The 23,116-nt window shown below is 46.0% G+C and overlaps 1 protein-coding gene and 1 non-coding gene across 5 annotated transcripts in view; one reads left to right on the top strand and one right to left on the bottom strand.

The window, feature by feature from the left end:
• Positions 1–23,116, bottom strand: part of LOC135913489 (hemicentin-1-like) — a 708,068-nt gene that overhangs the window by 670,939 nt on the left and 14,013 nt on the right. For 3 of the 4 annotated variants that reach the window (XM_065446058.2, XM_065446055.2, XM_065446056.2), the window contains exons 2-3: positions 21,980–22,376; positions 19,291–19,520 (exon numbers count right to left, since the gene is read on the bottom strand). In XM_065446058.2, coding sequence (XP_065302130.1) covers positions 19,291–19,520; positions 21,980–22,376 — 627 coding nt within the window. The remainder of the gene's footprint in view (positions 1–19,290; positions 19,521–21,979; positions 22,377–23,116) is intronic. The other variant, XM_065446057.1, reaches the window with a different exon arrangement.
• Positions 7,276–7,357, top strand: TRNAL-UAA (transfer RNA leucine (anticodon UAA)). The gene has a single exon. It is a non-coding gene; the product is annotated as a tRNA-Leu (tRNA).

The following is a 23,116-nucleotide window of genomic DNA, read 5'->3' as shown; positions in this document are numbered from 1 at the left end:
TGGTCTTGTCATAGAGGGTTACTACTCGTGCACTTCCGGTCGAATTGTCGCTTGGGACTTCAGCTATTGCCATGTCCAATGGCGCATGTTGTGCATTTGTGCACCTAATGCGATGCAAGAGAGGGCAACTTTCTTTTTGAACCTAAAACATCACTTCTCTGTGCAAAAAACGATAGCCTGTGTTGGGGATTTCAATTGCGTATTGAACGCCGAGGATAGGTCTACGCCACGTGTAGTATATGGCAAAAGCAGCGACATCCTGGCGCAGATACTGCACGAATTCGAATTAGAAGATATCGCTGACTGTTTTAGGGCTGAGCGAGACGTGATGTACGCTCACTTTCAGGGCACAAGTCACGCACGATTATACCGTATCTATCTTTCATATGATTTAGTAGAAAAATGCTAGTGCTATACATTTACCGCCATATCATATTCTGACCACTGCCTAGTAAAATACAGGGTGGGCAGCAAGAAAGAACAAAACAAATTCGTCTGGAAACTCTGGAAAATGAATGCAGAACTGCTACGGGATCAAACCTTCAACGAAAAAGTAGTGGCTGCTCTGAATTCTCTTGGAACAGACAGTTCTAGGAAGCTTGGTGAGGAATGGGAGTTGCTGAAGCAAACCATTAAAATGAATGCAATTCAAAGAAGTAGCACACTCTGATATGCAGCTAAGGCCAGAGAAAAGGATTTAAAATTATTACTGGAAAAATTGGCGAAGCTCGAATGCATGCAACCGGGCGCCTATCAAGAAGATATGCGCGCTGTTAAGAAGAAGCTCGAGGTGTTCGACTAAGAGCGCTTCCGAGGTGCGGTCGTGCACGCGAGAGCAGAAAGGCTATCATGCGGGGAAACGCCTACGAAAAGAGCAATGGGACTAGAAAAAAAGCACTCGAGACGTAAGCAGATTGAGGCTACCGAATAATAAGGGGTGGTATTAACAGATAACAATAATATAGGGTGTACTTGTTTTGATCATTATATAAATCTTTTTGCATTCAGGCCTGTCAACATGCACGATTTCAAGAATTTATTTTCGCAATGAATGCCACAGCTGTCGAGCGAAGTTAATGAAACCTTAGAACGATCACTAACAGAACATGAAGTGATGAAGGCAATCGAAGACCTGAATTCTGGCAAGTCGCCAGGACCTGACGGTCTTTGTGCCGCTTGGTACAAATCGTTTAAAGGCCGCCTAGCTCCTATCTTAACCGCCATTTTCAATGAAGCATACGAACTGAAAATACTTCCACCATCCTTTGGCCAGTCCCATACAGTATTAATACCGAAAACAGAAGAGACCGAAAAGCTCAAGCAAATTTCCTCCTACAGACATATAGCGCCTACTAACTGCGACTACAAAATATTGATGAAGGTGTTCGCACGACGGGTCCAGTCAGTTACTCAGGAAGTAGTCGACCCACACCATACGTGTGGTATTTGTGGAAGAACCATTTTCACTAACATCCATAAGATGAAGTGTCTGCTGGAGTGTTGTGACGCCATGTGCGATGCAGTAGCGATCCTCTAGCTAGACTTGGAGAAAGCGTTTGATTGTGTTTCTCACGAGATATTGCTTACCATTCTTGAACACGTTAATTTTGGCCACATAATCAGTGAGGGGTTGACCATGGCGTACCGGAGCTGCTATACCAGACTTATAATTAATCAGACGCTGGGGGCCCCCATTAACGTGAAGCACTCCGTTCGCCAGGGTTGTCCACTCAGTACACTCCTGTTTTGTGTCTACATAGAAACGCTATGTCAGGCCACCATCGAAAATGAATATATTAAGGGGTTTTCTCTTCAAGCAGCAGAGGTGAAGCTATTGGCATACGCTGACGATGTGGCTGTGTGCTGTAAAATAAGCAAATTGTATTGAATACCGTTAGTATCGTCAGGAAGATTGGTAACGTCGCTAACAGCTTCGTTAACTGGCAGAAATGTTTGGGGTTTTGGCATGGAAGATGAGCGTCCACACCAGACCACTTTTCGAACGTAGCCTGAATCACGGCGCCGGTTAAGTACCTTGGCGCACCCCTTGATGCTTGACAGTAGTGAGCACAGGAAGGAGCGGACAAAAGAACTAAATGAAAAAGCCGACCGATGAAACACCTGTCACTTATCAATATTCGCGAGAGCTACAGCATGCAACAGGTTTCGCGTGACAAAGACGTGGTACGTAATGAAGGCCCTACATTGCTCTCGTATTAATGTGCCGCAACTGCACCGCGTCTTCACGGTATTCGTGTGGGCATCGAGCTGGGAGCGATGTAGCCGAGATAATCTCTTCCGACGTGTGAAGGATGGCGGTCTGGGGTTGGCGCACCCCTTCTTGCGTCAACTGGTGAAACATTTTTCTTCTTTCTAGATACAAGCGACCCATTTCTGCGCTCGGTGATCCAAATGAGACTGTCAAGAGCACTTCCCGAATTTGTAGTAGGTACCAAAATAATGCCAGCATCTGTGCGTGGTTTCTTTCGGAAAATAGTTGATAGTGTTTCTTTTTTGCTTGCGTGTTTGTTTTTGAAGGGAATATTTGTGGAGTGCAAAACGGAAAAAGCTATACCTTGATTTGTGTGATAGTGTTTTGCTTGTACCCATGTACAGAGCCGGGTACAGTGGAGGCCCAGGCCTAGACGTATTGAAAAGGGAGGAAGGTGATGCCAGTTAAACCAACCACAAAATCTTTTTTTCTTTAATTTACATACCAGTACCTTACCTGTTAAAATCTTCCAGGAACAACGTGGGTCCTACATGCCATGGGGAACCCGCGGCCTTATTTGTAAAAAAACCGGGAAGCATAGATCACGTCTCATTCACTGTTGGGAGGTTTTTTTTTTTTCTGGGACAGGATACAAGTGCGCATCAAGTCTGCGCAATCGTGGCTGACTATGATTTAGTAGACGTTGGAAGCATATTGAGCGGCAACAGTTTTCTTTTTACTCATTTTCAAGGGCAGAGTGACGCTCGACTAGATCGCTTGTACGTATCAGCAAACCTTGCGCCAACGGTCACTAGCTACGCAGTTAAGCACGTGAGCTTCAGTGACCCGCGTGGTTGCTCAGTGGCTATGGTGTTGGGCTGCTGAGCACGAGGTCGCGGGATCGAGTCCCGGCCACGGCGGCCGCATTTCGATGGGGGCGAAATGCGAAAACACCCGTGTGCTTAGATTTAGGTGCACGTTAAAGAACCCCAGGTGGTCAAAAATTTCCGGAGTCCTCCACTACGGCGTGCCTCATAATCAGAAAGTGGTTTTGGCACGTAAAACCCCAAATATTATTATTATTATATTGAGCTTCAGTGACCACAGCCTAGTAACGTTTACATTGGTCATGAAACATAGAGGGTCTAATTTTAACTGGGAACTGTGGAAAATGAACGAAACGATCTTAAGTAATGAATGGTTTGTAAGAAATGTAAAAGGAAAAATTGATGCAATGCAAATAGATGCTACAACAAACTGGGCTGAGCTGTGGGAGCAGTTTAAAATTGAAGTGAAAATGTGTGCGATCGAGAGGGCTTGTGTGATACGTCATAAAGCTAAACAAAGAGAGAAATAACTGCGAAGCATGCTCGATTATTTTCTAAACGCGGAGTGCACAATACCGGGATTGTTTTCGAAACAGAGTGGAGAAATTAAACGCGACCTTGAAAGGGTGGATGCTGAAATTTATCAAGGAGCTGCGATAAGAGCACGATCCGAGAGGCTGTGACTGGGAGAGGCGCCAACTAAGCACGCGCTCAGTGACGAAAAGGGTTATGCCTCCAAAAACATAAATAAGGAAATTTGTTTTAACAACACAATGTCAAAAGACCCAGAAGAAATTGGAAAATCTTTCGTTGAGCACTACCGAGCGTTGCTCGGTAGGCAGGTGCCCGTAACAGAAGAGTTTGTAAACATCTGTAAACAGATATTAACATGGATACAATCGTACCTATCTGATCGCCGTCAGTTTGTCGAACTGCATAAAACTTGCTCCAATTACGTTCCTGTCGATTCTGGTGTTCCCCAGGGATCCGTCCTCGGCCCCCTACTGTTTTTAATATTTATTAATGATATTGTTAAAAACCTGTCAGTACGTGTTAAGTTATATGCCGACGACTGCGTGCTGTATGAGAAAATAAGTTCGACTGATGATCAAATTAGGCTGAATAATGATTTTGCAAAAATAGTTTCTTGGTGTGAGAAGTGGCAAATGTCAAATAACTTTGAAAAAACCGTATTTATGAGAATAACACTTAAAAAGCTCCCTCTTCTATATTACTACACTGCTAATAATAATTTTCTTCACGAAGTCACAGAATATAAGTATCTAGGTCTATGGATCTCTGATAACCTTTCTTGGACCAGGCATGTCGACTATGTTTCAGCAAACGCTCTCCGAAAGCTTTTTTTCTTACGACGCTCGCTCAAGCTAGCAACCCCTGGTACACGCCTCCTTGCCTACAACACTATTATTAGACTAATCTTAGAATATGCAGTAATTATCTGGGACCCTTTTACAAAGGTAAACATAAATAAACTTGAAAGAATCCAAAAGAAAGCAGTAAGGTTTATATATAACACTTACAGGCGAGCATCAGTCAGTGACCTCCTCAAGAAAAGCGGTTTACCCTCTATTCCTAACAGAAATCGCATATGTCGCTTAAAGTTTTTCTATCAATTAATTAATAATAATCTCAAAGTTGACACCTCCAATATCCTTACCTATTCCTCGGGGTACCAAACTAGAAATCGCCATTCTCTTTCTATAACACCATTAAATCCGAGAGTTAATTGTTTTAAATATTCCTTTTTTCCAAGGACCATCACTGATTGGAATAACCTCACAGATGATGTTGTCAGACAGACATCATTACATTCATTTCAAGAGCATTTGAACCGATTGCTGTTAATTGACCTTGTCGCTGTATTCTCTTGTTGAATCTCTATGTGCAATTTTGTTTTCTTTGTGTCTGTAATTCTGTATCTCACACAATGTTTCCCACCTGCTATGATCTTGTGTACAAGATCGCAGTATTCAGTATTCATAAATAAATCTTTTTAACGCTTCTGCCAAAATTAGAAGACGAAATAAAAGAGGAACTCGAGAGACCAATCTCTGCGAAAGAAATTACAGAAGCCATAGCAGACTTGGGTAACGGAAAGGCGCCTGGACCAGATGGCCTAGGAGCAGCTTTCTATGAAACTTTCAAGGCAGAAATAAGCGAGATACTGCACGCTGTAATATCAGAAGCTCAAGAAACTAAGCAAACACCATCACCATTCAGGAAAAGTAATGTTGTGCTTATACCGAAAACCAGCGATACGGTAAAGCTGAAATCTGTCACTGCATACAGGCCCATAAGTCTTACGAACGTGGATTATAAAATCTACATGAAGGTGCGAGGAAAAAGGCTGCAGTCAGTGATTAAGTCCATAGTAGGCCCCCACCAAACATGCGGTATAGGGAAGAGGACAATATTTTCGAATATTCACGTCGCTAGAAGTATATTGGTATGCTGTGACGCGAACCTCGAATGTGTAGCAATGGTTCAGTTAAACCTAGAAAAAGCTTTTGACAGGGTTGCTCACAGCATACTTCTTGCCTTGCTAAAACACATTAATGTAGGCAAAGTGATTCAGGACGCAGTTGCCATGGCTTATGATAACTGTTCTGCTCACCTTATAATCAACAAAAGTCTTATTGAAAATATACCAGTATTATCCAGTGTGCGCCAAGGGTGCCCTTTGTCGCCCTTACTTTTCGCGATGTTTCTCGAACCTTGCTGTTTGAAGGTACGAGAAAACGAAAATATTCGTGGCTACCGTCTTTTAACTCAGGAAGTAAAAATAGTAGCTTACACAGATGACATCGCGCTTTTTTGCACTGACCAAGAGAGCATTCGGGAGGCAGTCAAGGATGCAAGAAAGATTTGCAGTCTAACGGGGAGTGCCATAAGTTGGCGAAAAAGCCTAGGCTTCTGGCACGGTGAATAGGGCAGCCGGCCAGTAATGTTCGAAACAGTACCGTTCATGGATACGCCAACTAGTTACCTTGGTGTTCCTTTGGAGTAGTGTCGTAATGCCACGACGCAATGGATAGAACAAGCTGAGCGGGCAAAAACACAAACAACGAAGTGGGGCGGCAAGAATATCTCAATATTCGTGAGAGCCACGGTCTGCAATTTGTTTATTGTCGCCGAAGTGTTTTATATGCTACAAGCTTTATGAATATCCCAAGTGTGTGTACAGAAGTTGCATAGGGCATAGGGCATAGGGCATAGGGAAGTTCATGTGGGGATCAGGATTGGAGCGCACGAGTCGTCTGAATCTGTTTCATGCTGTGCAGAAAGGAGGGTTGGGTTTGTCGCATTTATTTTTGAAACAGGTAGTGTCGCGTTTCATGTTCTTGCGGGACGAAAGTGACTGTTTTCTGCGGTGCGTTATCCAGAGCGATTGGGTCAAGCACTGCCAGAATATGTAGTGACGTCGTATGGCATAACTCAAGTAGTTGTCCGAGGTTTTTTGTTTGAAGTAATAAGTTCTTTCCGTTTTGTAAACGCACACTTTTCTTTGGAATACCTGAATACTGTCGCAAACAAGCGATTATACCGAGATTTAGTTGATATCATGTGTCCTGTACCAGTATACCGTGCAATATATGCACTGGGCCGTGAGCAGAATTTGTTAAAGCGAGTGAAAAAAATGCCTGTAATGGCAACAACAAAAGGTTTTTTTTTATGCTGCACACTGGAACGCTTCCTGTCACGCCGTGGCTGCAGGAGTAGGGCATCTTTGTACCCTAGAGTGTGAATTGCCACATCTGTCAGAAACCGGAGTCAATGGAGCACATATTTCTGGAGTCCAGGGACTCAGTCTTAGTTTGGGACATTATACAAAGGACTCTAAAGAAAGAATTTCCATTAACACCTTTCGGAATCCGGTTTTTACCCTTTGAAGAGACAGAAGGCGTGCCATGTGATATGATGTTACTCTGCATGCACAGCGTGTGGAAAACACGAATGGCGGTGCGTAATGAGGATGTTGACGCAAAACCGGCCAGAGAATATTTTGTTGAAAATGTATTGTACATTATCTCAGCGAACCACCTGAGTGGTTAACAACATTTGAACAGCTTGCAAACATTAAGCTTTTTTAAACCAAAATTAATCGACAAGGTACACCTGCATATTGAATTGTCTTTTTTTGTCCTGTATTCACAGCAGAGAATTGCTGTGAATCGTGTATTTGTTATAAAACAGGCAATAAAGAATAAAAAAAGCGCAGTCGTGGCCGAGTGGTTAAGGCGATGGACTTAATATCCGGTGGGGTCTCCCCGCACAGGTTCTAATCCTGTCTTCTGCATGGTCGAGTCTTTCTTTTTCTGGCAGCCATTCCTGAATGCGTATCATTGTGGTGCAAGAAGTACTAGGCGTATAAGCGCAGTCGTGGCCGAGTGGTTCAGGCGATAGACTCGAAATCAATTGGGGTCGCTCCGCACATGTTCGAATGCTGTCGGCTGCGTAGTCAAGTCTCTTATGTTTTCTGGCAGCCCATCCTGAACGCGGATCATTTTTGCACAGCAGTGGACGAGGGGTCATTCTGCATCTGGCAGCCGAGCTGTTCGGATCGTAGGGTCATGGCCTCTTTCAAGGCAGCGACAGCGCCACTTTTGGTAGCGGAAACAGGCGCACCGAAGACGATAAGTAATACGCGTTTATTTTGCCTCAACCGCCGAAAGGACGAGCGGTGATAAACACCGTGTTTTTGCACGGTGATGTATGTGCGAGACCATACAATGTCGATGATTTAAGGGACGCTCTACTGCCGACAGGCCTGCTGCTTGACGTGGTATGCATGCATAGGGGCGTACAAGATAGATCACGTCTGGGCGGTAACCCTGAATGATGCGAATGCCACGAAAAGACTGGTTTCCCTTAAGGAGCTGCAAGTGAAAGGATGACGGTGCGTCATCGTTGACCAGCAGGACCAGCAGGCGAAGCTTAGGCTTCACTGGCTGCTATGCGGCGTTGCCGACGAGGACATGCGGGCGTCGTTCGCGGCTTTCGGCAAAGTGGAGGAGGTGAGCCGGGAGTGGTGGCGTGTCGAAGGCATGGGAAACAAGACCTCAACGCCGAGGACCGTCATTCTCAAACTGAAAAGCGGCGTGAAAATGGAGGGCCTTCCTCATCAGATCCGCGTCGGCGGAGAGTTGGCCTTGGTCGTGGGTCCCGGTCTACCGATGCAGTGTCTGCGCTGCCACGCACGGGACACGTCCGCCATGATTGCAGAGTCCCTCGCTGTTCTCGAGGCAGATGTTTTGGCCACGTCGACGCTGACTGCATAAAACCTTAGGCCGCCGTGACGGGCCCAGTAGCTAGTCGCGTCGCAACAGAGCTCGTCATAGACGTGGCCGAGGTGGAGGACGCTGCTAAAGAACTGTAGACACGGTATCGACAGTGACAGCCAGTGAGACGGCAACGTTGGGTGTGAACGGCAAGATGGCAGATACTACTCAGAAGCCGATTGTGATGGTACAGGTCACGACTGCTAGTGGCCAGTCTACTGGGAGGAGTAGTAAAGAACCGCCCGACAGCGGGACGATGGCGATCCAGCAGGACGAGGCCGTCCACGACGGCAATCGGACGGCGACTCTTGGTGCCCCAGTCAAGTGCCCCCATGAAGAGACTAAGGACCGGAATGAAGTTGCTACAAGCACCAGCGCAGGGCCGCCGACAGAGTCCCGTCTTGGGAGGCGGATGAGCTTGAAACCAAAGCCGAATGTTATACCTGAGAGAAAGCCTGTGGACAAAGTGCCGCCCACGATCAAGGCCGGGAAGGCGGGAGGTCCCGGAGGTGGCTAGCCGAGGGCTAGTCGTGAACAGCAAGCACCATACACCAGGCCTACTTTTCTCGTTAGTTGAAGATGGCTGAAATACCGTCCCTTAGTATTGCCACATTAAACGTGCGAGGGTTGGCGGCTAGTCGTAGGCAAAGTCAGATCCTATGGTTGGTCACTGACCACAACATAGACTTACTATCCGTCGAACAGACTAAGGTTGATGGAGAGGAGCAGACCGGGAGCATGGTGCGACGATTTACGCACAGATATTTTGCGGTGGTTACCCATGCGGTAGGCACGTCCGGTAGGCGCGTCATTCTGTTCGTTATGAAGCTGCCTGTACTGCAGTTTCAAAGTGTATTTTCCTGCGAATCTGGAAGGATTGTTTTTTGTGATGTTTTGATCTGTGATGTTGAATTCCGCGTGATATGCGTCTACGCTCCAAATTCAGTGGAGGAGCGTGTCTTGTTTTTTTTTGTCGAACTTTCCAAGTATGTCCATTGTGATAAGAGCGTTTTGTTGTTAAGAGACCTTAATCGTGTATTGAATACCAGAGATAGAGTGAATAATGCCGGTGTGCGTGACAGAAGCTGTAGCGTAGTAGCAAAACTAATAGGTGAAAATGAGCTTGACAATGTTTTCGAGTGTATGGAAGGGGGGGGGGGGGCATAAAGTGACCTTTACACGTTTTCAGGGAAGCAGTCATGCACGATTGGATCGAGTGTACGTGTCGTTGGTTACAATTCCAAGATGCTACAGTTATTGTGTAGTGCCCGTGTCGTTTTCGGACCACTGTCTCGTAAAATGTCACATAGGTGTAGTGAAAAGGAAACATGCTTTTAATTGGGATCGGTGAAAAATGAATGCCTTGTTACTAAGTGACCAGACCTTTTTACATGTAGTACGGGATGCGGGTAATGATGTTTACTGTTACGCCGTGGGAACAACCGTCGAGAAGTGGGAGTGTTTTAAACAAAAGGTAAAAATGAAAGCGATAGAAAGATCCAGTTGTCAAAAATTTGAGAGGGAAATTAAAGAAAACGGTATAAGAAGAGTGCTTGAGCAGCTGATAACGCTTGAGTGTAGGGAGCCTGGTACGCACAAAGGCGATGCGCGAAACATAAAAAAAAAATGGCTGTGGCTTAGCTAAGGTTAAGCCCAGGATGCGAAGCATACTAGCCTTTATTTTAGTTGTTGAACCACTGTTTAGCCTGATGAACTGCTGTTGCTTGGCTATATTTGGTTCGGCTAGACGAAGAAACAACTCATGCGTTACTCTGCTTCGCCTTCAAGAGTGGAACGCGACAGCGTTCCTGTCGACCCGCCAGCGACTACGCGCCCCGCATTGGACGCGGTGAGCGTCGAGCAACGCAGCGTTCGGCGCGGCAACGAAATGTGCGCCTGAGCAAGCGACGCACGCCTGAGCCTTAGAAACAGCTCGTTTCTAAGGCAACACCGCATTCACTAGAGGCGCTTTTGTACCGCTTTGAAGCATCGTACTCGTGGCTCAGTGGTAGAGACTCCATCTCACACTCCGGAGACCCTGGTTCGATTCCCACCCAGCCCATCTTGCGAGAGTTCAGCGACGCCGCGAGCGACGGCGCGAGTTGGAGCCTCGTTTCTCCTCTGTCATGACGTCACGGTGTCACGTGGTATGTCATGGGGTCAAAGGTCATTGAAGGCGACACCGCCGCGCCTGAGGAGCTGGGTTGAGCTCTCGTAATATGCTTCGCATAAAAACGATTTGAACAATTCGACAAAGAGCGTTATCAAGGTGCCATCGTGCGTGTGCGAGCAGATGCACCAGCGGCAGGGGAGACGCCCACTAAAAGGCTGCTTGGTCTAGAGAAGGCGGATGGACGCGAAACCACATCGATAAAATCCTAATGAACGAGACTGTCGTTGAAGATAGGGAGAGCATTGGGTACGCCTTCTTCGAGTACTACGTGTCACTCTGTATATCAGGAAGCGAATGGAGAGGGTTTTAAAGTGGATTTTCTTAATCACATGCCGGGAAAAGTGATGATACCAAAGAACGATTAGAAGCCAAAATAACTGACGGGGAAATCGAAAAAGCAATCGACAATTTGAACCTGGGAAAGTCGCCTCGACCTGATGGCCTCTGCGCTGGATGGTGTAAGGCGTTTGAGAGAATTGGTTCCATGCCTAGCCCCGGGCACCAAAATCTATATTAGTTGGACAAATAAAGTTTATTCCTATCCTATCCTATCCATTGTTGGCAGAGTTATTCAATGACGCGTATGAGCAGAAATGTCTGCCCCCTTCTTTTGAAAACGCACAACATATTAATACCTAAGAGCGATCAAATAGATGAACTAAAATTAGTGTCATTCTATAGGCCAATAATACTAACAAATGTGCATTACTATATATGTATGAAGATTTTAGCTACCAGATTCCAAAGCGTCATCAAGGAAATAGTCGAAGACCATCAAACTTGTGGCATCAGAGGGCGAATTATTTTTTCTAACATCCATAAGATGCGATGTGTGCTCGAGTGCTGTGACGTCACCGGAAGTGGCGTTGCAGTTCTTCAACTCGCTCTCGAGAAAGCTTTCGATTGTATCGCTCACGTTATTTTGATTGCCATCTTGGATCACGTTAATGTCAGTTCCATCATCGCTGAGGGCGTAGCCTTGGCCTACCAGAACTGCACAATCAGATTAATTGTTAATAAGTCACCGGGGCCCCCCATTAACATTATGCGTTCAGTACGCCAAGGCTATCACTTCAGCCCACTTCTATTTGCTATCTGTATAGAGGCCATGTGTGTGGCCATTAATAAAGAAATGACCAAATTCGTGGTTTTAGATTAGGAGTGACAGAAGTGAAGATACTGGCGTATGCAGATTACATTGCAGTATGTTCTATAAATAAACCAAGTGTAACCGAAGCAATGTCTGTAGTAAATCATTTCTGGGAAGTCATGGGTAGCAGAGTAAATTGGGGCAAATCCCTCGGGCTGTGGCATGGGAACTGGCTTTCCGCACCGGACTATTTCGCGAGTGTGAGCTGGGTGAAAACTCCGATGAGGTATCTCGGTGTTCCCCTAGGCAGTTACAATAGAAGTGATGAATATTGGAGGAACCAAACAAATGAAATGAAGGAAAAAGTAGACAAACAAAAACCGACACATCGAACAGCGTGGATCCACCGCGCAAGTCGGTGGTAGTACCAAGGTAAATATACCTGGTAGCGAAGCTTCCATAGGAGGCCATACGTTCAAAACATTGCGGTCCATCGCCGGTTCATGGGGCTTAGCGCCATCTGTATGTGGTGGGAACACTTCCGGCGGAAGAAAAAATAACGTGACGCCAAGTCCGTTAAAAGCAGAAGTGACGTCATTTTGTTTTCGAAGGCGCGAAATTTGTTTTGTTGTTCTTTCTTTGGAGCTATATATTCAAATGCCCCGCCATTCGACTTGATGGGCGTTTCGAGCTTTCAGCGTGGAAAGCGATGCAGGAAAGGGGCAGCCGTACGGTTGTCGAAATCGCATCCCTGCACAAAACATACTTTCTTTGGAGGCCGACGAAAGCTTTAGGTGTAGAGTGCTGATCCTATTGTCGGATGCCAAGCCCGTCGGCCAGCGCAGTCACACGAAAACAACTGCACAATTATCTGGCGGTCGTAACTCACTACATTTGACTGAACAGATTAAGAAGCAATGAAGCTGCCCGCGTCACCAAATTCAGACAAACTTCGACAAGCAAGAAAGCACTAATTGTGAGTGGGGCGTATTTGAACAGGTGATACGAGTGCGCCTTTCTGCCCATTTCAAGACTTGCATTGCACTGCGAGTGATATTGGCGTCAACGCCCCCTGTAGCGATGGGCGCTGAAAAGAAATACATTTATTAATAATAATAAAATTAAATATGTATTTTCTTAACTCATCACGAACATATGAAATTGACTAGGAATTTTATTTTCGTTGAATGAATCTAACTGTGTCTCGTTTGAATTAAAAAAACGCGTTTTTCTTTCCCAATGTTTGTTCCCTCCAAACATAGTCGCGCTTCAATCGCTGCTCCCATAACCCCCCATGCTGATGTCGGTGACAGTCTGTACTTAACCGCTTTTCGCCCGAAGCTTCGCGACCTATTTGAATCGACCTTGGCAGTACGCCGACCGTCAACACAGCCGACGTAGAATATCCCGCAGGACAAGAAACCGACCGTTTGGGTTGTATATTGTTCCCAAACAATAATCGCCATCAGTCTTGCCCGCATTTCTTTAACGCGGCGAGCCCGGTACTTCCTAGTCACCAACGGCTTGCGTGTTATCAGCTTGACGCAGCAGTCTCGACAGGAAAGTAGCGAGCGCCGAGTTTTCAAGAAAAGAAACAGAGGCCAGACAGTGTAGCCATATGGTGTAGCGCGCACGACACTACAGACAGGAAGCACCGACCAACAATAGAAGATGTATTTCCTAAAAGGAGGGATACAAGACAGCGTACAAACATTAAGTATCGGGAAAGTAAATTTGAAAAAAGCGTTTACAAATTGCTGACTTCCGCAGTGCAGTTTTGCACATATAGCTGTCGGCATCTGTCAAGAAAAGGCGGCACCCGCCATGGTTGCTCAGTGGCTATGGTGTTAGGCTGCTGAGCACGAGGTCGCGGGATCGAATCCTGGCCAGGGCGGCCGCATTTCGGTGGGGCGAAATGCGAAAACACCCGTGTACTTAGATTTAGGTGCACGTTAAAGAACCCCAGGTGGTCGAAATTTCCGGAGTCCTCCACTACGGCGTGCCTCATAATCAGAAAGTGGTTTTGGCACAGAAAACCCTATAATTTAATTTTTAAGAAAACGCGGCACTCTAGACGATAACATGTAGAGGAACAATTGAAACTACCATGTACGAAAAGCATAACGAAAGGCACAAGGGTGCGCGGAGCAAGCGGATATGCCCAGACGTGAACGGGGAGATGAAGCTAATGGGACACACATGGGTGCGGAAGCACTGTGCACGGTGTTGAGTGCCCGGATTCTAGAAAGCTGTAGGGCGCCGTCGAACTCGAACGAAGCAACTAAAATAAACTAGAAATAAACGAAGGAAATAGATATATGGAAACAGGAAAAAAACTAACAGTAAAAGGGAAGAGAAATGCAGCCGTAATGAAGCAGAGTGCTATGAGGATACAATAGGTACGAGGGGCTCCGTGGTATGTGGAAAGTTGTAATCCTTCCAGGACTTACTTTTGGAAATGCGGTTGTTTGCTTGAAATCAGGGGTACAAGCAGGACTCGATGCGAACCAAAGGTCAATGGGCCACCTCGCATTGGGCGCTCACGGTAAGACTACAGATGATGCTGTGCAGGGTGATATGGGCTGGACTAGTTTTGAAGTGAGGGAAGCTCGCAGTAAAATTGAGTATGAGGAACGGCTGAGGAATATGGAAGAAAGTAAATGGGCTGGGAGAGTGTTCTGGTATCTGTACAGGAAAAACATTAATTCACAGTGGAGGAAAAGTACTAGGAAGCTTACCAGCAAGCATGCGACCTTTAGGCTGGGCAACACAGCAACAAAGAACGTGAAGCGGAAAGTCAGAGAGGCTGAAATAATCTCATGAGTGGCGGCAATGGAAAAGAAACCTGCCATGAGTAACTACGTAGGAGGGAAAAAAACGAAATCAAGAAATAAACAATTTATGATAACTCAAAGGGAAGCTCATTACTTTTCGAAGCGAGATCGGGACGCCTTAGAACACGTACCTATAAAGCGAGATATAGGAAGAAGCATGTGCTTGCTGTGGTAAAACTAGGGAAACGACGTAGTATTTTTTATTAGAATGTGGAGACATCTGCCCGGCGACCGATTTAGGCACCACCGGCCTCCTTGAAGCCCTTGGATTCAGCGAGAGCAGGGGAAAAGTAAACATGTCCGTAATGGAGATTAGTAAGAGGCGATTCGGTGGAAGAAAAGTAGGGAAACGACAAAAACAGAGACGTACAAAAGCAAAGTTCGCAATAGGGGGTCACAAATGTGGTTGTGGCAGTTCATGGTGTTTTTTTTTTTAACTTGGGCAGGATATTAAGCAGTATCATAGCAAGAGCTTGGTTGCCCAACCCACCCCCCGTTCCAAAGGGGACGCTCATAACGTCCATCCATGCATCCATCCATTCACATAAGTGTGAGTGTGTGGGCGCGCGCGCGACGCATCGATGTATGGATATTCCTATGTTTATGTGAGTTCAACGCCACTATGTTCTAACGATGCCATTTGTTTTCGCACTTGGACCGTGGTGAATGTGACGCTCCGCCCGCGTTAATAATATAATCGGCCGGCCGTCAACAGTGAGTGATAAGTGGGGCAGTCGAGCGGAAGGCATCGCTACAATATCGTGTCGTTCTTGCACCTGGTTCCTTGAATGCGCCAAAGAAAGCTTAGCGAGAGTTTTTTCTTTCTTTTTTGCAAATATCAGTAACGTACACTATGCTTATGACGCGTACCGTATTTTCCAGCTGAGAACTAGCACAGTTCGTAGGCGTAGTCGCATTCATCGCTTCACTTGAGCGCAGTCGGCATGTTCGCTTTGGAGAGGGAGGAACCGTTGTTCCCTTGCATGAAGGAGAAAACTTGCTCCATTTAAAGACAAACATAGGGGACATCGCCATTTCCCCTCTAATTGAGAAAGCGTCACTCCTTTTTTTCTTGGAGTGTGCGCCACCCTGCGACCCCCAACGCGGAAATGCAGATGAGATCGCCGACGCGGCTGCGAATGCCGTGGCCACCGGCTACTCAGCGCATGCGCCAGGCCGTTTTCGCTCCACTCCTCCGCCACTTTCCACCTCATGCTTTCACTGTAGCCTCATCTTCCCCTTTCATCTTCACGATCTCTTCTTTCATCTCCCGCTGCGCTGCGCGTTTGCTTTCACCTTGCGCTGTGGTCCGTCGCTCGGTTACGAGGTACGACGCCGAGGCACGCCAACGCTGAAGGCAGGAACGGGCGCCTAAGAGCTGCGCTCTAAAATGCCACTTAGACCTGCTGTAAAACATTTTTCTTTAAGGTACACACAAAGATGCTACCCGCAAAAAAATTGGCTATACGAAAAAGGAATTTATGTGCCATGGACAGTAAACTGCTTACTTTGCAAAAAACTGGAGACCATTGCGCATGTTTCCACTGATTGCTGGGATCCAATATTTTAATTGAATGTCTTACAACGAATGCTAAATAAAGAACTACCTAGTACACCTCAGGTATTCGGTATTTGCGAATAGATAACGAAGGAGGGGCTCCGTACGATTTGTTTGTGTTTCTTGCCCTCCACAGCCTGGGCAAAACGAGAATGGCAGTTCGACATGAAGATGTCTATACTTGTCTGGTGAGAATGAGCTTCATAAAATGTGCCGCGTATATTCGGGAAATATACCGTGCGGAGAGTGAGCCTCCTGAGTGGGTGGCTATTCTGGATGACTTGATTGAGCTGAAGCGCTTTTATTACTACAATGTTAGCCAAGGGGTCGCTGACATATTATAGCGTTTAAATATGTGTTGGTTTGCACTGCGAGCACGCAATAAAGAAAAAAATTACACGCAGACTCCCCTGTGGGAGTTATCTAAATGGCACGAAAGCAATCGCTGCTAATCGCCTGCTGTTTCCTCTTCGTATGTTGCTGTCTTTGGTTTAATTGCGAGAAACACCGCGAAAGAATCGTGAAACAGAGAACTGCGGTTGCGACACGGAAATTTTATCTGAGACCAGCATGAGACGACGAAGAGCCGAGTAGTAGCAATGTTCACTCATTTTGTATGATGCTGCGTTTGGATACTGCCGCAGCTTCACGGAAGATGAGCACTGGTCGATGTGTGCTGTAGTGCATGACGTAATTGAACAGTGTCACGTTTGTAGACCTCACACGCAGACGTGGTAAATGAAGCTGCCTGCTCTCCGTGCGAACCATTATCAACCGTGGTCAACCGTACTCCGGCTGCGACTGCTCATGGCGTGGCCGCGCGGTCCCTACCTTGATAGCGATCTGCGATGAGGACCGTACGCCGAGTTCTGATGGCTTCGTGTGCGCTGTGTTCTCGGCGCTTAGTTAGCGTTCAAACGAGTAGCACCACGAAGGTCAATTCACTCCCTCCTGTGGGCCCCATGTTGAAAGCGATCGTCTTACGTGACCTCTCATGGCCGAATGGTTAAGGCGATAGACTCGAAATGCATGGGGGCTCCTTCCGCATAGGTTGTGTTCGTGTGTGTGTGTGTGTGTGTGTGTGTGTGTGTGTGTGTGTGTGTGTGTGTGTGTGTGTGTGTGTGTGTGTGTGTGTGTGTGTGTGTGTGTGTGTGTGTGTGTGTGTGTGTGTGTGTGTGTGTGTGTGTGTGTGTGTGTGTGTGTGTGTGTGTGTGTGTGTGTGTGTGTGTGTGTGTGTGTGTGTGTGTGTGTGTGTGTGTGTGTGTGTGTGTGTGTGTGTGTGTGTGTGTGTGTGTGTGTGTGTGTGTGTGTGTGTGTGTGTGTGTGTGTGTGTGTGTGTGTGTGTGTGTGTGTGTGTGTGTGTGTGTGTGTGTGTGTGTGTGTGTGTGTGTGTGTGTGTGTGTGTGTGTGTGTGTGTGTGTGTGTGTGTGTGTGTGTGTGTGTGTGTGTGTGTGTGTGTGTGTGTGTGTGTGTGTGTGTGTGTGTGTGTGTGTGTGTGTGTGTGTGTGTGTGTGTGTGTGTGTGTGTGTGTGTGTGTGTGTGTGTGTGTGTGTGTGTGTGTGTGTGTGTGTGTGTGTGTGTGTGTGTGTGTGTGTGTGTGTGTGTGTTATATACGCACCCACCAAGCACTATTACCATGCTCTCGCTGGCATAGGGCGGCACTTTTTCACTTTTGGAGCATCATATTCGCTCCAGCCAGCAAGCGCGTTTCTGCGAGCTGGTAACACGTCCCGGAGAATCTTGAGAAAATATTTTAAAATTGGTACTATACAGTCGTTCCATAACTAGTGGAAGACAAAACAACACTAAAAGCACCCACCGCCGTGCTATGAATGAAAGGTGCAATGGCCGAGACGAGTCTCGATAACACACATGGACATGTTCGCAAAAGCGCTTTTTTCCATAAATATTTCAAGAGTCAGATGGTGGAAATCCTTGATTTTTCTTGAGGAGGTTCCTACAAAAAAGAGGAATTGTCAGTGTCTTTTCGGTGGTGCATGACACGCATTATTCCTCCATGTATGACTACCTATCAAAATTCGTTTCGATGATAAACTCGATATTAAACATTTTAATAATGTTATGGCTAAGCGACCGCAAAGCATTACTAAGAATAAAGTAGGAGCACATCCAATATGTCGCATGGAAAGCTGAACCATTGCAACACATATTCATGTGGCCAGAAATATTCTACTTTTATTTTTTGTACTTGTTATATTTCTATTAACCCAAAAGTGCAGGCCTAGAACAGCGGCCTAGCAACGCCAATGGTCGTGGCCCAGTGGATAAGACTATGGACTTTAAATCCATTGCAATATCATTACCTATACATTAAAATTCAGTTTATCGCTGAATGTAGCAATGTTTAATTGATTTGAATAATATGAACGTTGACCATACGGTATTAGCATTTGCATTTATAGTTTCATGCGGCATATTTAAAGAAGTTGTTTCGGTTGTACGTCTCATTTACAATGTCTCATTTGCAATGCACCCGTCCCCGCTGCGGACATGGTGCTTGCTAATTACCGCGACATGAAGCTTCGAGATTTTGACACAGTTACGCTGAAAAATTCCATTGGCCCGGCAGACCACTTAGCGGCCCTTCAAGCGGCCCGCTGAGCAGATTGCGCTTTAACCACTGAGCCTACTGCCTTTAGTAGCGCCACCAGCAAAGTTCTTTACAGCCCGCGAGAGTGGTGCTGTGGTGGCAGCTGGTGCTTTTACCGTCTTGTGGAGGTCGCTTTGTAGAGACAATTACTTTCTCACCGTGTGGTATCTTTGTGGCGCACACCGTTGGTCGCGCTCTCCTATGTGTAGCGTAGACAACATTCAAAGTGAGCGATAGGTCCCACGATGCGATAAGGCACGCCACCTCTTCGCCCTTCGGAGACCGCTGAAAGCCCGCATACCGTATGCAAGAGTATCGTTGTTAATGGGGAGCAGTCATAGTGATGGCCAGTTGCAAAGCGAAAAGTACAAGTGGCGGCGAACAGCCCATCTCGCCGGTTAAAGTAGCTGTTATCATTCAACTCTTTTCCTCCCAGCGCTTCAGCACTGGTCCGAGGGACACACCGTCTACGTCAGTGCTCGAATCGACCGGACGTAAGCGACAATTTATAAGAAAAGAATAGCATCCACTAAAAGGAATCCTTGCATTGTGCCAGCCAAGCCGTCTCAAACCAGCGGCTCGCGGTATAGGCGGCGCGAATGCACTACTGAGCACCCCACTCCAGCGCTAACCACAGCGAAGTGTGATCGCCACCGTACACTTCCGAGGTGTGCATGGTACTCGCCTGCGCCTCCTTTCTCTGCACCAGTGCCAGGACAGCATCGAGGAGGTGGTAGTCCTTGGCACGGGCATCTGTGAAGAGGTACACGTGAGAGCCACGCAGGGAGAGCCGCAGGGCCTCGCGCAGTGCGGTGAGCGCCATTTCGGGGCAGTCGCCGCCTCCGCGAAGCGTCAGGGCACGTAGACGCTGCTCGAAGTGGGCTGGCTCACGTGTCACCAGCGTCGGACCGACAACTGCGAACACAAAGTGAACGCGGATAAGCGTCGCTCAGCGATGGGCTGTTACGAGGTGGAATGGTTATAATTTGAGCGTGTGAGCTTTGCAACGCATGAATAAATGTCGCTTTTGTATTTGGTTACGTAATTTCTATGAAACAGTGTCCATGCACTCCTCAGAATTAGGCGCAAGACATTTAACGTACCCCACTGCCGCTGCGTCCCCGGTATAGCCCACCTGATAATTTGCTTTTCAGGGTCACGTCTTCTTTTCGAACGAGCCAATTAACATCTGGTTGAAAGATTTAGGTTTGTGGCTGGATGAAAAAACACTTCAGTTAAATAGAAAGCAACCACGGTAGATACATTTTTATATCGTAATGAGCGAAAAGACCTGCTGGGCTTCATTTAGAATTCAAGAATGTCACTATTCAGCAGCCATCACTCAAATTTCTGGGATTGAAATTTGAGTAGTATCTGTCATAGTGAAGCACATAAGTCCTCCAACCATACAAATGTTTCGTGCTACATGTATCTAAATTTCGTAGCGATATCTTGTCCCACTAAATCGGAAATGTTATATGTACTCTGCGCGAATAGACTCCCTACTGACGTGTTGCTCCGTAATTCGTGTGGTCGAAAACAATACAAAACGCGAAAACACCCGTGTACTTAGATTTAGGTGCGCGGTAAAGAACACCTGGTGGTCCAAATTATTCCGGAGTTCCTTCCTACGGCCAGCCTTAGAACTAGGTCGTTGTTTGGGTACGTAAAACCCCATATTATTTCGAAAAAAAGATATACACAAACTTCGTCTCTCTTCAAATACTTCAAAACCTAGCTATACATGCAGCAGGATATCTGGCACGTACTGAGCACGTTACAACACACTGAAATAATGACAGATTATTCCAAATAACGAAAGTTGATAAACACAAATATAATGTTAGAGAATTTATGCCAATATCAGAGAGGCAGATCATCCTTTATTGGTTAATATTGGCACAAATATACCAGACGACATGTAGAGAGAACGTTGATCAGTAAAATACGTTGTGTAAGAAGGTATGTAAAGCAGCAGCTACCTTTCGAACTCCTTCATTTCTTAGATCATTAGCCATATAATCTTAGAACTGTTAATTCTAGGTACGTCTGATTAATTTCAGTAAGATGGTAAAACAATTATTACTTTACCCGTTAATTGGATAACGCACAACTGCGCAAATTCACTGCTGCCGTAGCCGCATCAAATTAAAGTGCGTGAATTCATTTGACGCCTTTTGCAATTTTTTTATACACATGCCATGTTCCAAGTCTTCCCCGCCCCCAAAACAATTATTACTTGGTAAATAATGTGTTTTAAGATGTTGCTTCAAGTGGTTAACTTCTTTTGTGGATCATTGTTCATTCACTTTATAAAATGTTTCATTTTTTCTCGTTATATGTAATGCATGTGCTATTTAAAGATATTTTTTTCCTATGTTCCGTATGTCCTGCTGTTGCAGTTCTAAGGGTGACTCGGCCTATTTAAACAACTGCAGCATCTAGTCGAATCCCTCGAGGGATATTTCCCGTAAATCTGCCTTCAGTACGTGAAAAAATTTAAAAGAAAATAGGCTGTATTACTTGCCAATATGGCTAATTATACGACGACTGGCCATCTTCTTACACACTTTTTTTCAAAAGGAATTGCTGCTGGGAAAGCTGGTGCACTTTACTGCAGATAATTTTCACCGGTGCGTAGCACAGGACGCGCACATAAAACAGGACACACTTCTGTACGTCCAGCACTCTGCGTGTTATCTTCTTTGGTGCCTCTAAAGTGTGCACAGTTTACATGCTGGAGTTTTTTTTTTTTTGCTGGAGATTCTGGCGTAGCACTAGACGTTTGTGTCATAACATAATAGAAGAAGTTCGAAGTTTTCGGAAGAAAAACTACAGTTGACAAGACAGAGCGTTAGTATCCTACGTGGAAAGCATGACGTCGTGTCGTTATGACAGCTTACATCCTCAGTTTCTATTAAACTTTTCATCTCTCTTGTCGTCATAGCAAAGCCAGTTTTGTCCTTACGATAGAAATCTAAGTCGGAAAAGATGAAATGGGAGTGAGAGGCTTGCGACGGCAGTCGCAGCCGCAAGGCTCTTGTTATGTTAGGAAAGTAATAGTTGGATGGAATCTCCGCTACATAGACCTCACTCACTACTGCAACTGGTTGGCCTCCGCTGAAAAGTTAAAACAAACTTGAAGGAAACAATCATGTACAGGCCCGGACTTCAGATGAAGCAAACACGATGTGATCAACAACGTGTTTACTGCACTTCTGTCAATACGGCTTTGTTTGCGCTCATGCGGCTAATGTCGGTATGCTCGATTAGAACAAGGTCATCAAGACCCTTTTCCTAGCTCTACACTTTCCTCATCTAAATCACAATTGCAACAATAAAATATAAGCAGGACGCAAAGTAGCGGTGCTCACCAGGGTCGTGGAAAGGCACCAGCACGTAGTTGTGGAAGAGCACCTCGCCCTGTGAAAGCGTTGCGTTCAGTATCCCCTGCAAACCATCGGCTACTTGCTGGAGGTGCCGATGCATCGAGCCGCTCACGTCCAAAACGAGAACAAGAGACGTCGCTCCATCGGGCACGGCAGCGTTGGAATTTCCTCCGGAGCCGTTATCCGTCCAGCCATTGTCCTCACTGCCAGCTACTTCACGGCCCGTTACTCCCACCAGAACGCCCAACAGGTAGGCCAGGCAGAAAACGCCCAAGGCACCGTGATGTGAAGCTGCGCGCTGCGTCCTCTTCATTGCCTTGAGGAGTCGGTGGCAGGCTGAAGCCGACATGCGATGCGATTTCACATTAAATGTAGGGAGTAGCTGAAAGAAGCAAAATACAATGACGTAATTTAAGGTGTTTTCTCTCTCTCTCGGGGGAAAAAAATACTTGTATCCGGAAACTCAGGTTCCAGAGTGCTCTAGATCATGGCTGTGGGAACCAGTCGTACTTTAGGTGAAGGATGTTGCCAAGAATGCACTGGTGGAAAATATACGGACTTTCGATCGCTGGTGGCGTTACACAGATACGAGTAATACGAAGGTGGCGGGAAACTTTACAAACTGCGGTGGAAGAAGATGTATGCGAATGTTACCAGGCATATGAGACCCGCAGCTGAATTTGCAACTGAATATACGTTTGATGGTACAAAAATAAAAAAGGGTTCGTTAAATAAGTCCGTGCTCACAATAAGCTCTTAAGCTAGAATTATTCTTAAAAGCAAATCCTGATACCTGACCGTGTAATATTATCGAAGACCATCGGTCAATGACACACAACACTTATGAGCAAAAATCTGAAAATTCGGCCCCTATGTCACCAAAATTCGCCCACGTTCTCCCGTAATAACTATTCTTGAGCAAAATCTGGAAAACGAAGCCTGTCACTAGTTCTTCCTTTGTTTTTATTCTTTTTTTACATTTTTCTTAGTGCTGAATACATACGCGAGACATTTTTGGCAAAATGGGACAATGTACTTACGAACAAAAACATTTGTGAATTCGGCCCTTGTTTCTTGTCATTGAACGGAAATATTTGCCTTACCTTCAGATGACATTTCTGT

Source organism: Dermacentor albipictus, unplaced genomic scaffold (genome assembly GCF_038994185.2).
Source record: "Dermacentor albipictus isolate Rhodes 1998 colony unplaced genomic scaffold, USDA_Dalb.pri_finalv2 scaffold_14, whole genome shotgun sequence".
Taxonomy (NCBI): Eukaryota; Metazoa; Arthropoda; class Arachnida; order Ixodida; family Ixodidae; genus Dermacentor; species Dermacentor albipictus.
This window is presented reverse-complemented; position numbering and strand designations above follow the sequence as displayed.